The 14,763-nt window shown below is 41.3% G+C and overlaps 1 protein-coding gene across 1 annotated transcript; it reads left to right on the top strand.

Moving 5' to 3' along the window:
• Positions 1–7,182: 7,182 nt before the first annotated feature.
• On the top strand, positions 7,183–11,670 carry PDE6H (phosphodiesterase 6H; the record flags this gene model as incomplete). The annotated part of the gene is made up of 3 exons (XM_079714977.1): positions 7,183–7,316; positions 8,446–8,486; positions 11,594–11,670. The coding sequence occupies 3 exons, from the start codon at positions 7,183–7,185 to the stop codon at positions 11,668–11,670; spliced, it is 252 nt and encodes an 83-aa protein (XP_079571103.1).
• Between the last annotated feature and the right edge of the window lie 3,093 nt (positions 11,671–14,763).

Below are 14,763 nucleotides of genomic sequence, written 5' to 3'. Positions count from 1 at the left end.
AAGCTCAGTCTAGTAGATTCAAAATGTGGAGGAGATGCGTTTTTGACGTGTGTCTTCCAACTCACTGGTATTTTAAGAAACACTAAAGAAAGATTAGAGATTAGCACTTGTGTAAGCAGCTTATAGGACAGATAAAATCTTAATTACTTTCTAATTACTTAGTACCTGCCCTTTAACTCTTTCCCTATATATAATTAACAAGACTTTCCCATCCATCAGAAAGGATTAAGAGCCAAGGATTATAGAGCTATGGAACAAAGATTATTTTTTAAAAAAGTATTTTATGATATTTAGATTTAAAATGGACATATAGGAAGACTCACTCTCTGTGGTGTACAATTCTATAGGTTTGGCCAAATGCATAGAGTTGTATATCCACCACTATGATCTAGATACCAAATCATTCCATAACCCTTCAAAAATTCCTTTCATTTCCCTTTATAATCAACTCCTCCTCTCAACCCCTGGCAGCCACCAATCTGTTCTCCAGCCCTATAGTTTTGCTTTTTTGAGAATATCATAAATAAAATCAGACAGTCTAGAGTCTTTTGACTTTGGATTCTTTCACTTAGCAAAATGTGTTTAATATTCATCTATTAAATAATGTTATTACATTTATGTCACTCCATCCATCTATAAATCTTCTATATTTTTTCCCCCCAGCAAGGTTCCTGCTGGCTTTGTTTCTTTTGTCTGTGAAATCCAGGCCCCCCACAAGCTTCCTCCAGGAAATTACTTGGTTATTGATCACCTTGTTTATAGCTGTGTGACCCTATTACCTGATTGATAAGATCTGAGATAGATAACTGACCAAAAGTTCACCACACTAGGCAAGGCAATGACCAATGGAGTGACCTGGTAGAAGAACTCTGTCCAACAGAGGCAGGGGGTGTTGATTGGCTGGCTAGTCTACTCCAATCCTCTAAGACTCGATAGAAGTAGTGGAGGCAGAGCAGAAAGAGCAGCCACTTGGAACAGGGAAACACGATGCACCTCCTGAAGATACCAGGTGACCAGGTCTTTAGAACTGCAGGGTCTTGAACAATGTTTCATTCTCCACATAGCCTTGCTGAAGCTGACTGTGTTCCTTGTCTTTCATACTCCTCCTTGTATCCCATACTTTTACTCTTTTCATCGTTGTTTCTTTCTAGATGTTCAACATTTTCTTCTTCTGTCATTTCCTTTCTGTTTCAAGAACTTCCTTTATTATTCTTTTAAGGTATTTTGATGACAGGTTCTTTTAATCTTCCTTTGTCTGAGGATGTCTTTATTTCCTCTTCATTCCTGAAGGATCAATTCACTTGATAATAGAATTCAGAGTTGACAGTTCTTTTCTTTCAGGATGTGAAAAATGTGCCACTTCCTTCTGGCTTCCACTGTTTCTGATGAGAAGTCCTCTGTCCTTCACCAAAGAAATGGAGAATGTGGGAGGGTTTGACAGATAAGCATCAAGACATCCATGGGTCTGGTGTGTAAGAGTAGAGAAAGATGTGAAGAATAATGGAGACAAAGGAGGGAGTGGAAAGACCCATCCAGAGACAAAACACCCTGCTGCCTCTGCAAGGTGTTTGCTGTCTTCAGAATTCCTCTAATTTTGGTAAATACCAAGGGGAAGATTACTGAAAATAACCCTTAAGCTGGTTAGCTGCCTATGTAATCTGCTTGGGGCTTCAGGTTAAGAATAATTCCCTGCCTAGAAAGGATAAATTGATCTTCTTTCTCTATAATCTCATGGAGTACAATTCTCTTATAAGTAACAATTTAGAGAAGCGCACTGTAGTTCACTAGCAATGCATGAGAGTAACCAGCAACACAGGCATCTCGGTCCAGGTCTGCTTTGCTGTAGTGGAGTAGAAAGATAGCTGAATAAACAAGATATTTGCAGGGTTGGGACTTGCTCCTGGTTCCCCTACTCACTTTATATGCAATCTTGAATAAAATATTTAATTTCTTTATGACAAATTTGTCCAAAGAGCTTAATGATGCTGGCATATGAGTTAAGGTCTATTCAAAACTGTATAAAGTGATGTACAAATTCATATTAGTGGCTCAATGCAATTGGAAGATGGGTGTCAAGTGTCCCACCGAAGGGGATTGTAGTCTGGACCCTACACCCTGAAGTGTTTGGTGCGAAAGATCCAGCAATCAATTCTCAAATAAATATCATCAGTTAAGAGTTCCCAGCTATCACTTGTGCTCTTTCTCTGTCACATATCACTGAATTTTAGGTTATTCCTGATTTGTGGTTTCATCTGTCTGAGAAAATGCATATAACACCGATTAGGGAGAGATACTGGTATTTCTCAATGGCACTGCTCACGCGATCAATGTCTCCAATGAAGCAGGGGACACTGTGAGAATTATGTGATCATCTGTGTGTGTATATGTGTGTGTGTGTGTGTGTGTGTGTGTGTGTGTGACAGAAAGAGAGAGGAGAGAGAGAGACAGTATGCAAGGGCTTGTGTGTGTCAGGAAAAGGGAAGAATGGGGGGGTAAGGACTAAAGGTAACAATGGGGAAGGAAAAAAGATATTGAACTACAATCTGCAAGTCTCCCCTTGGAAATCAACACTTTGTGTGTGTTTGTGAATTCAATACCTATTTATGGAGAGGAGAGAGCCCAAGTCAGTTTGGAAGAACATCCAATTAACAGAAAAGCCTGTCCCAGTCTCACCCCACACTCTTCCAGCTTCTTTGCACCTGGGCAGATGCTCCTAAGCCTATGATGATGCGCTTAGGTAGCATGAGGGTATTACAGAGAGATAAATCAGGATGCAAAGGTCCTTTATTCATCTACTGTGAAGAAGGCAACTGGACAGCTCATCAGAGAAACACTCAGCTCTGTGAGTATTTCTCAACTTCTGGAGAGTTTAAGCAGGATATAATCAAAGGGCTTTTGTTTGCGGGGGGAGGGGGGTTCGATTTGGCTCTAAAACAAAGAAATGGAAGAAAAGAACACACTGAACCTGTGGGCCTGGACCAGGGCTGGGGATGGAAATGGGAGAAATCATGGAGGAAATACACCCAAACTTCCTTATAATGCCATGTGACAAGCTAATAAGTGAAATTTGATTATTACAAGGTCATTGCAAAGCTTGATTACTAAATTCACTTAGAAGCAACCCAAAACTGACCCTCCCTTTTGGTGGCTCCATAGCAAACAGTTTTCTGGGAAAGGAGGGATCTGGGGCACTAAATGACCACAGAGCACACAGCTCTTTACTCCCAGGGTGTGCTTGAAAACTTAGTCCAGGCACCAAGAGACTGATGTGGGAGCATGAGGATGAGGATCCCAGAACCAGTGGGGGAATGACTGCAGTGCAGCACAGGTGTGCTAAACCATCTCCCTCCGAGGTTAAAATGTTTGTTTGCTCCTAGCTGAAGCAAGGTACTTGCTAGATTTTTGTTTTTGTTTTTCTTATGGCTTTGGTTTGGGTCTTCCTTGGTTCTCCAAATTATTAGATTCTCTCTGCCTCAGCAGGACCCTGGGTGACGTTTATAGGTCCAACCACATCATTGGAGGAAATTGCTCCTTCGCCTATATTCTCCCCATCCTCATCCATCAACAAGGGAACCGTCTATCTGCCCATATCTTTGCTGAGAAAGAGGGAACTCGAAACCTAGGGCGATCATAGTAGCGTTAGAGAACCTGACTCAAGAACCTTCAGAAACTGTCCTTCCTTAGCTGGAATTTATGGAGCATCATCTGTAGCTTCCTACAGCTGAGCTCTGCTGCCTTGGGTCTAAGGCCACAGTAACCTCAGTTCCCTCAAACCTATGCCTTGAAATCTTACATTGCTGCATCCACTTTCTGCAGAGGAACAGCTTGTAATTTTCAAAAGCGGAAGGGCTAAAACAGTGTTTTAAAAACAGGGAAAACATTCTGTCTCACAAAGGAATGAATTACTTGGCACTTTGGGAGGCAAAAATGTGAAACCTCTGCTTGCAGCTAAAATCAAGTCTGATACTAGGTTCAGGATTATTCAGCTTCCAGGGATGCCCTTGGAGTTCTTAGGAAAGCGTGGTCAGGATAAGTTCAGCTGCAGGTGATACCTGTGGCCGACAGGACTGATTTCCAAGGCAGGACAAGGTCATATTTGTTCTGCTCATCCCAAAGATATTCCAGGGAAAACTGGAGGGTAAATCTATGACAAAAAACACCCTAGGGATTGGTTGAGTGTCCTAGGTACTCAAAAATGAAATATTGTGCTCGAAATGCACAATAAATGTAAAGACAGATATTATTCATAGTGCAAATCCTGAGGGCCATGAGGATTCAGGGATTAGCCAGGCAACTGTTACATAACCCTTTCCAAGGACAATTCTTTTATGTAACCTATCACACTTGGAATTAGACAGGAACTCGATCCAAGCCTAGAGAAACTTGCAACTGCAATTTCAGAATTATATAAACATGCAAAAGAAACTCACCAGAGAAAAGGGGAAGTGTAATCAGGGGTACATAGAAGAAATTTAAGTTCTTTGGGGTTGCTGTTAGGGTTGTCAAAGGAATCCAAAGAAGTCGTCTTAAGACAGAATTTTGAGAGCAAAAATAAGTTAATAGTTGGGGCATTTGAAGGATGCAGAGGATTACCCAGCAAGTGCAGGTAGCAATTACCTCTCTGGTGCTTGACAAGGACCCTTCAGCGGATGGCCTGGAGGAAGGGGTGTGGGAGTCCAGGTGAACCTATGTCGAAACCATAAATTTGTTTGCAGAGCTTCCTTGTCTGTCAGAAGGTCTACTATAAAAAGGTTACACCTTTTTGAGTATTTTTCACCAAACACTCTACATTATTCCCTCTTATTTTCCCCATTACCCTAAAAAGAAGATATTATTTGATTCACTTTATAGATGGAGTGAGACCTAGAGAGGTTATGCAACTTATCCAAGGTCACATAAACAGTTTTGTGGAGCAGGAATTTGAGATTATTTCTATTTGATTCTAAAGCATCTACTCTTTACACTGTTTTGCCCCCTAAAGGGTGATTTGACTGATTAAGGTTACCTTAGACCCTCACATTATAGACTTTGGATCTAACATAGTAGGATCCCAGTTAGAGTTGCCAGATATCATAGAAGATGCCTAGATAAATTTGAATTTCAGATAAACAACAACTAGACAAGTTTCTAAGTATAAGTACATACCATGAAATATTTGGGATATATTTATACTAGAAAAACAATCATTTGTTGTATAGCTGAAATTCAAATTTAACTGGTCTTACTGTATTTTTTTTTTTTTTTTTTTTTTTTTGCGGTACGCGGGCCTCTCACTGTTGTGGCCTCTCCCATTGCGGAGCACAGGCTCCGGATGCGCAGGCTCAGCGGCCATGGCTCACGGGCCCAGCCGCTCCACGGCATGTGGGATCCTCCCGGACCGGGGCACGAACCTGTGTCCCCTGCATCGGCAGGTGGACTCTCAACCACTGCGCCACCAGGGAAGCCCCTTACTGTATTTTTATTTGCTAAATGTGGCGATCCTAAGCCTAGTAGGCTCTCTAGATTAAAGAAAGGAAAGTTTGTAGTTTCTTACTGCTTTGAAAGAATTGGCAAGTCCAAAAGCTTGATCTGAGGGAAATTCTCTAATTTTCCTCTGTGGCTTTGGCAGAGCTGGGATGTGTCAGCTACTGGCGGCCCAGTCAGAGAGTAATGCTGCTCTCGGCGGCCTGCCTAGCCATTCCCATGGTCCCAACCACACTTGGGAGAGGCACAAACTTTGCCTGTTTACCAGGGCGGGAGAGGGCCCGCAGCACAAGAACTGGATTCAGGGACTAGAGGAGCTGGCAGCGTATTTTCTAAAGCCACTGAGGGCTTTATGAGGTGAAGGTCAGCTGATGCTTTACCTATGGTTTGACGGAGAAGGTCACAGGGTCAGGATCTCAGGACCCAAGTTTCAAAGTATTAGTTCTCTTTATTTATTTATTCACTCATCTGATAAATATGTAGATGGCATACCTACTGTGGGCCGGGTACTGTTGTAGGTTCTGAGGCTACAGAAATGAACAAAAGGGCTTCCCTGGTGGCGCAGTGGTTGAGAGTCCACCTGCCGATGCAGGGGACACGGGTTCGTGCCCCGGTCCGGGAAGATCCCACATGCCGCGGAGCAGCTGGGCCCGTGAGCCATGGCCGCTGAGCCTGCGCGTCCAGAGCCTGTGCTCAGCAACGGGAGAGGCCACAACAGTGAGGGGCCCGCGTACTGCAAAAAAAAAAAAAAAAAAAATTATTTAGCTTAGCATAAATCATGCTAATTTGTTATTACATGTTATTGTCACACGTAATAAAAATTTGTTATGTTCTTTTATTTGTACTTGAAGAATGACTATGTACATTTTTGTAGCTAAAATGAAAGTTTGGGAAAATTATATTGGTTAGCTCCTTGATTTAGATAGGAGAAAATGTTGAAGATTTCTGAGAAATAGGTGGCTAGAAAACTTTATATCTGGATGTGGAGTTAAAGCACACACTTACTACTTAATCACCCCACACTGTCTTCTGTGTGTTTGTGTTTGTGTGTGCGTGTATTGGGATGTATTGAACACTTTCGTGGTGTCAGTATACCAGGTTCAGAGTTTCCCCTATCCAGACTACTACACTGTCATCCCCAGAGCTAGGAAAGAATTCTCTGGATCACATGAGAAGTAAATAAAATAAGGACCATAAAGAACAAAGACCATAAAAAATGTGTCAGTAAACATTCAGAGTCAGGTTATTTTACAGCTAGATGGAAAAATATGTAAAGCTTAAAGAATTTTTCAGTGCTGCAAAGACTATAGATATTCTTTAGTTCATTTCTCTCCCTTTATAGATGGTAGAACTGGTGATCAAACAGAAGGACATCATTATAATAAATTCAGAAAATAGAAAGTTAGTGGCAGATTTATTGGAGCAACAAATCCACCCAGATTTTTGAACTCTATCAGTTGCCAGTTTATATCCCACTCTACTGAGCACCTCCCTTGATTTATACCACATTCTCTTAAAAATCCCTTTAAAAGATAACTTCTCCCTTTCGGTGTCAACACAAGATACTGAGCTTCTTTATCAAGGTGCTTTTCTCCCTACCTCCAGTTTATTGTCAGGGTCTAATAAGTAATAGTTCTCATACCTTGAAGGGTCTTCTTTTTTTCTCTTACTGTCTAAGGAGCCTGAAAGAAAACCATCAGCCCCCCAAGGACCAGCAGAATGAGTGACAATACTACTTTGGCCCCTCCAACTTCAAACCAAGGTCCCACCACCCCACGCAAAGGACCCCCCAAGTTCAAGCAGAGACAGACTCGTCAGTTCAAGAGCAAGCCTCCTAAGAAAGGTGTGAAAGGGTAAGACCAAGATTAAAGAGAAGACTTTCTATTGTTTTTTTCCCTCCATATGGCTGATTCACTTTGTTGTACAACAGAAACTAACACAGTATTGTAAACCAATTACACTCCAATAAAGATCTATAAAAAAAAAAGAGTGCTTTGGTTTTAAGAAATTAATGCTCACAATATTAAATAGACTTATAAACATTTCCAACCCCACCCTCTGTTTTCCTATCTAACAGAATCTTTGCTGAATCATGTTTTCAGTCCTGGAATCCTTTCTCTGTCAGCTCCCAGATCTACAGCCAGAATTAACATGGAAAATGGAACCTTCACAGTGACCTTCGACTTGACCTTTCAGACTTTTCTTGACCACTCTCCTTCGTTGATGTAACCTGTGCTTTAATCTGGAACACAGAAACACTGGCCACTTCTAGAACATACCATTTATTTTTATGGCTTCAAATCTCTCTTCAGTTCTTTGTTTTCCTCTTTCTCTTCTTGGCAAAATCTTGTTTATTTTCAACACACACTCATGTTAATTTCTTCTGAAAGGCATTGCTGACTCCCTTAGACAAACATTATCATTACTTCCATGTTTGCATTTTGTACATTCAGTGATGGTAACTTGTGTTATTTTATATTACACTTATTTCTTGTCATCTGTTCCCTGAGACTGAGATCCCTCAGAGAAAATTTGTGTGTTTTTTTTTTTCCTTAACTCCCAGGGGCTAACACAGGGACATAGTAGATGCTTAATATGTACTTTTGGATAAACTGAACAAATGGATAAATTAATCATTTTAATGACTCTCATATTGCTTTCTCATTCCAATTTCTATTTTAAAAAGTGGAGCTTGACTAAATTGCCCCACTGAACTCTTTTTTTTTTTTTTTCCTGGCTCTCAATTGTCTTGAGTTAAATTTTTACAGAGGGGAAACTATCCCTCCTCTGGGACACATTGTCTAAAACCTGCCTGAGTGCCATTTCCTTTGCCCCAGCTCAATGCAGACAGAAGGGATTTCTCAAATACAAAAACTTAAACTTCTCCTTCTTTCTCTTTGAATCAGGAAACTCTTCACATGACTTATTACAGGATCCTTTGGCTCCGATATCAGCTAATTTCTCTTGCATTTTTTTCCACAGGTTTGGAGATGACATTCCGGGCATGGAAGGACTAGGAACAGGTGAGCCACCCAAAGATTTCAGTTAATTTTACCCTTGGACTTTCACCTTTTTTTCTACTTCAGGCCACATGGGGCAGTTGAAAGTTACCAGAAATACCTAAGGCAGCAGATTCGTTAAAGACCTAGAAAAGTGGGGTGTTAATTTAACTTCCTAAGTAAGTATGTGTGTGCCCAGAGGCTATAACTCTAAAAGAAATCAGACTTGCCCCAAAGTTTAATAAATCTTCGTGTTTTGTTAAATACTCTTGAGGGCTTACAATGATGAATTGTAGTCTTTCACAGTAGAAGGATTCTTAGAGTGAGTCTAGACCAACTTTATTTTTCAGAAGAGAAATCTGAGACATAGAGGAATTAAGTGACAATCTGAGGCCACAGAGTGAGGTACTGGAAACAAGGGTGGGGCCAAGAAAGCCTTTTCACTCTACAGGGCCAACCACTCCCTCACCTACTTCCTTTTTTCACACATCCTCTGGCATCCAGAACAGGGCCCTACATACTGAAAGTATCCTGTACAATATTTTTTTTTTTTTTTTTTTTTTTTGCATTACGCGGGCCTCTCACTGTTGTGGCCTCTCCCGTTGCGGAGCACAGGCTCCGGACGCGCAGGCTCAGCGGCCATGGCTCATGGGCCCAGCCGCTCCGCGGCATGTGGGATCTTCCCGGACCGGGGCACGAACCTGTGTCCCCCGCATCGGCAGGCGGACTCGCAACCACTGTGCCACCAGGGAAGCCCCAATATTTTTTAATTGGCTAGAATTTTTATTTGTTGGATAATGCATGCAAATTACTGCATATCCTTTTTAAAAAAATTATTTATTCTATTTATTTATTTTTGGCTGCACTGAAAGTATCCGGTACAACACTTTTTAATTGGCTAGAATTTTTATTTGTTGGCTAATGCATGCAAATTACTGCATATCTTTTAAAAAATTTATTTATTCTATTTATTTATTTTTGGCTGCACTGGGTCTCTGCTGCTTCACACGGGATCTCTCTAGCTGCGGAGAGCAGGGACCGCTCCTCGCCGGGGTGCGTGGGCTTCTCACTGCGGTGGCCTCTCCCGTTGCGGAGCTTGGCCTCTAGGGGTGCGTGCTCAGCAGTCGTGGCTCGCGGGCTCCAGAGCTCAGGCCCAACAGTTGTGGCGCAGGGGCCCAGTTGCTCCACGGCATGTGGTGTCCTCCCAGACTGGGGCTCGAACCCATGTCCCCTGCACCTGCAGGCGGACTCCCAACCACTGCTCCAGCAGGGAAGCATGTCCTTTTAAAAATTAATAGACGTGGGGCTTCCCTGGTGGCGCAGTGGTTGAGAGTCCGCTTGCCGATTCAGGGGACATGGGTTCATGCCCTGGTCCGGGAAGATCCCACATGCCGCGGAGGGGCTGGGCCCGTGAGCCATGGCCGCTGAGCCTGTGCGTCCGGAGCCTGTGCTCCAGGAGAGGCCACAAAAGTGAGAAGCCTGTGTACCAAAAAAAAAAAAAAAAAGAAAAAAAAATTAATAGATGTTATTTTTTAGAGCATTTTTAGGTTTATAGGAAAATTAAACAGAAAGTACAGAGTTCCTATAGACCCCCTCTGCCACCTTCCTCCCCTGTACATCGTTTCCCTTATTATTAACATCTTGCATTATCATGGGGCATTTGTTATACTTCATGAACCAATATTAATACATTGTTATTAACTGAAATAGCTTGTTCATTCTTTGTGTTGTCCAGTTCCATGAGTTTTGACAAATGCACAATATCCTGTATCCACCATTACAGGTTCTTTCAGAATACCATCACTAGCCCCCCAAATCTCTTGTGCTCTACCTGTTCACTCCTTTCTCCCCATAAACTTCTGACAACCACTAATCTTTTTAATTGCCTCTATAGTTTTGCCTTTTCCAGATGGTCCTACAGTTGGAATCATATAGTATGAGTTCTTTCACTTAGTAATATTTATCTAAGCTCCAGCCATGTCTTTACATGGTTTGATAGTGCATTTCTTTTTATCACTGAATATTTCATTATATGGTTGTCTCACAGTTTATTTATCCTATTGATAAGCATCTTGATTGCTTCCAAGTTTTGGCAATTATGAATAAAGCTGCTATAAACTTCCTTGTGCAGGTTTTTGTGTAGCCACATGTTTCCAGCTCATCCAATACACTTTTGATAAATGGCGGCACTCATAGCAATCAGTGTCCTTTCTGGGCAACTCTCAGTATATCTACTTTTTCTTGTCTAATGCCACTCCTCGGATCTCAAATAGAATTTCTAGCCACTTCTATAAACCTCATATGCTACTCTTTTAAATCAAATGCTTCTCTATTTTGGCCAGGTGTGTATAAGACCAGCAAATTCACTTTTGACTCTGGAATATATCCTTAACTCTGCCAACAGATTTGGAATAGTGGCAAAAGGTTTATACTGATGGAAATTCTGAAGTCTTTGATCTGGTTCCAGTCCAGTCTCTACAACTGTGTGATTTTTTTGCTGGGTGTTTAATCACTCTGGGTATCAGCCAGCTTCCCTGTAATTCGGGAACAATAATATCTTATTGCTGATGCAAGAGACTGGGTGAGATGATGCCTTGAGATCACTTCTCAGTATGCAGTGGGATATAGGCATTTCAGAATGTAAAGGAGCTTAAGAGCAGTCAGAGAAGCCCAAGGAACACATCTGGATTGGTAAGGAGTAAGGAGACTGGATTTCCAGACCATGGGAATTTAAAGCACCCCTATTTCTCACTTTAACCCTTGGCCTAACTAGAATTCCACCTCTGTTCCCTCTTTAGTGGTTTTGTGAGACTCTGTGTGATCAGAGAGCTACACTCCCACAGGATAGTCCCAGTCAAAAGCCTTGGATCATCTCCCCAAAAAGGATGCAGAATAAAACCAACACAAATACCTTGGGAGCCTGTTCTGGGGGAATCAGAGCCCTGCAGAGGATTAAACAACTGGTCTGATCCTTCCTGGGATGAAGGGCCATTCTAGACAACTTCCCGGTCATCTGGACAGCATATGGAAGGGAGGGGTGGGGGGTCTCTGCCTGAAGGATGGCCTTTTGAGCAGAAGAGGCTCTCCTAGGGGTGAGATTGGCTTATAAGTTCTTCTTTTTTCCCTTGCAGATATCACGGTGATCTGTCCTTGGGAGGCATTCAGCCACTCGGAGGTGCACGAGCTCGCTCAGTTTGGGATCGTCTGAGGCACCAGAGGTTCTGCCACTCTCAACAGCATCTGCTGTAACTTTGGTTACTTCTGCCCTATTGATCTGCCAGAGTCTTGACATACAGCTGTCGGAAGTGGTTTCTTTGGCTTACACAGTCATTTCCCTTAAGTTACTACTAAGAGCTCTCTTAGTGTCAGACTCTCTCATGCAGTATAGTTTAGCTCAGAATAGCGGGTGAAATCAGCTCTTCATAGGGCCTTTCAAACATTACCACTTTTTCCTATCAGCTGGTTAGAAGTCTTCAGTATTTCTCTAAAGTTTAAGTCTTTCAAATCTGTTTTTGCTAGGCATTAATTATGATTGGTATTAGGCTTTTAAGATACCATTTATGTCACTGCTCTACCTTTTTCTTTAATAAAGGAGATATCTTGAGTCTCATGATGAAGTTGTATTAAATGCTATATGCAAACATCTGATGCCCTGTTCTGAGACCCAATTAAACAAAGAAGGCAGAGTCACACAGGAAATAAGCACAGTGCATGCAAAAGAGCATAGGATTAAGAGTCAAGTTCTGATTCTGCTTTGTAACTGTAAATCACGGCCTCTCTGGGTCTAAATTTTACTGGACTAGGTTATCCCTGAGATCTGATGCAGCTTTAAATTGTACAGTTCTGAGTTGGTGGCAAACTGGAGATTTAAACTCAAGACTCTGAACCTTCTGAGTGCCTTGATTCAGTTGATTGAAAAGATTTGTATCCTTTAAAGTTTAGACTCAGAGGCAAAAGATAGGTAGTGGAATCGGAAAAATAAAATAATGGTTTGCTTCACCAGTGGAGTATTGTCCAATGTAATGTGCACATGGCTATCTTTCCCCGATACTTTCAAGGCAATTGTGCAATTCAAGGGCTGCCTCTGTCTGACTTGGATGCTTTGGGTACTAGCAGTATTAACTTCTTCATTTCAGTTTTGTAATTTGTGGCAAAAGAATGGAGTAAATTAACTGAAAAGAGAGGCAGGATGATAGAGGGGAAAGAGATGTGGGTTCTAATCCTGACGCCATCATTTTGGGCAAAGATCTCACTCTTGAAATCCTCCAGTTTGCCTGAATTAAGTAATCTAAGGTTCACAGTAGCAATAAATTCTGTGACTTTGTCTGAGCACGGGAATGAGAGATGCTCAGCCCTGGAGAACATTTCTTCGGAATATTTCTTTGGCTGCAGGCTCTGCACTCACTGTTTTGCACAAATGACATTGTTACCTTCTGGCCAGAAATCTAAAAGCCCAAGGGACACATCTGGATTGGAATGGGGTAAGGACACTGGGTTTCCAGATCATGGAAATTTAAAGCATGCCTATTTTTCATTTTAACCCTTGGCCCAACTAGAATTCCACTTTGTTACCTCCTCATGTTATCGAGTCCAAGCTCGTATTTCTCACTGCATGATAGGCCATAAAAGGGGCAAGGAAGAGCGGCTTTATTCAGAAAGCCAGCAGACCTAGAAGATGGTGGACCAGTGTCCCAAAGAACCATCTTGTCCAGGTTTGCATGCTAGTTTCTTTTTCTTTTAAATTGGGGTATAGTTGTTTTACAATGTTGTGTTAGTTTCTACTGTACAGAGAACTGAAGTGGAGTTCCCTGTGTTATACAGCAGGTTCTTATTAGTTATCTGTTTTATACATATTAGTGTATATATGTCAATCCCAGTCTCCCAATTCATTCCACATCCTGCATTTCCCCCTTGGTGTCCATACATTTTTTCTCTACATCTGTGTCTCTATTTCCGCCTTGCAAACAGGTTCATCTGTACCATTTTTCTAGATTCCACGTATATGGATGCTAGTTTCTTTTCTAGAAAAAAGTGGGGGAGGTGTGAGGAGGTAAAGTGAAAAAGGTGATAAATTGTTGCAAATATTTTCTGGTCCTGGCCAGACTCTGGAGGGGATTGTTAATTTCTTCTTTCCTGTAGCCATTCACAGGTGGCCTAGTCAGGATGTTTCCTCTGAGCTTAAACAAAGGCATTTTAGCTTAACATTCAGGCATGGGAACCAGGGTTCGGAGTCGGGCCATTATGCATACTTTAAGTTATAGGTAACATCCCTTTAGTGATTAACTTGTAGCAAAAGCAATAAAATACAAAGGTTAAAGTAAAAGAAACAGATTCAGTATGGAGTCAGATTTGTTTTTCCCTATTACACTTAGTGAAAAATGAAAAGTATAAAAGAAAAAGTAGGGTATAAATTCAAAAGTGAAACCATGACATGCAAGGAGTGTGGTGGTAAGGATGTTTTCCCTGCAGCAGGAGCTCATGCCTCCACCCATGTGCCTGTTTTTGAGCAGCTTCTCCATTTGGCAGCCAGAACCTTCAGTCTGCACTTGCTCATCCCAGTGGAAGGGTGTGCCTTTCACTTAGGGATGCCTGTGCTCTTCTCCAGCTGGGGAGATCTGTCCACATTTGGCTTACTTTGCAAATGTTTCCTAAACATGAAGCAATAATGCTGACACAATAGAATTCACCCAAAGGAATGTAGCCAATGGCCAGGATGGAGAAAGATCTAGAAACCATGCTACGTGAAGAACTGTTGAAGAATGCATAATATTTAGTCTGAAAGAGAAAATGTTCATTGTCAATAAATTTTTTTAAAGTTGCAATGAACAGATGGAGCAGACCTATTTCATGTAGGATTCTAGTATTTAGTAGTAAGCTAGAATAGATATAATTTATTTATTTGTTTCCAGTTTTATTGAGATATAATTGACATACAATAATGTATAAATTTCAGGTATACAGCATAATGATTTGACTTACATACATCATGAAATGATTATCACAATAAGTTTAGTGAACAGCTGTCATCTCATATAGATAGAAAATTAAAGAAATAGAAAAAAATGTTTTTCTTGTATGAGAGAACTCTTAGAATTTACTCTTAATAATTTTCAAGTATAACATACAGCAGCATTAATTATACTTATTATATTGTAACTTACATCCCCAGTATTAATTTATCTTATAATTGCAAGTTTGTATCTTTTGACTGCCTTCATCCAATTCCCTCTCTTCCCATCCCCCCACCCCCCCTTGGTTACCACAAATCTGATCTCTTTTTCTATGAGTTTGTTTGATTGAT

This window comes from Hyperoodon ampullatus (assembly GCF_949752795.1).
Source record: "Hyperoodon ampullatus genome assembly, chromosome: 11".
Lineage (NCBI taxonomy): Eukaryota > Metazoa > Chordata > Mammalia > Artiodactyla > Ziphiidae > Hyperoodon > Hyperoodon ampullatus.
This window is presented reverse-complemented; position numbering and strand designations above follow the sequence as displayed.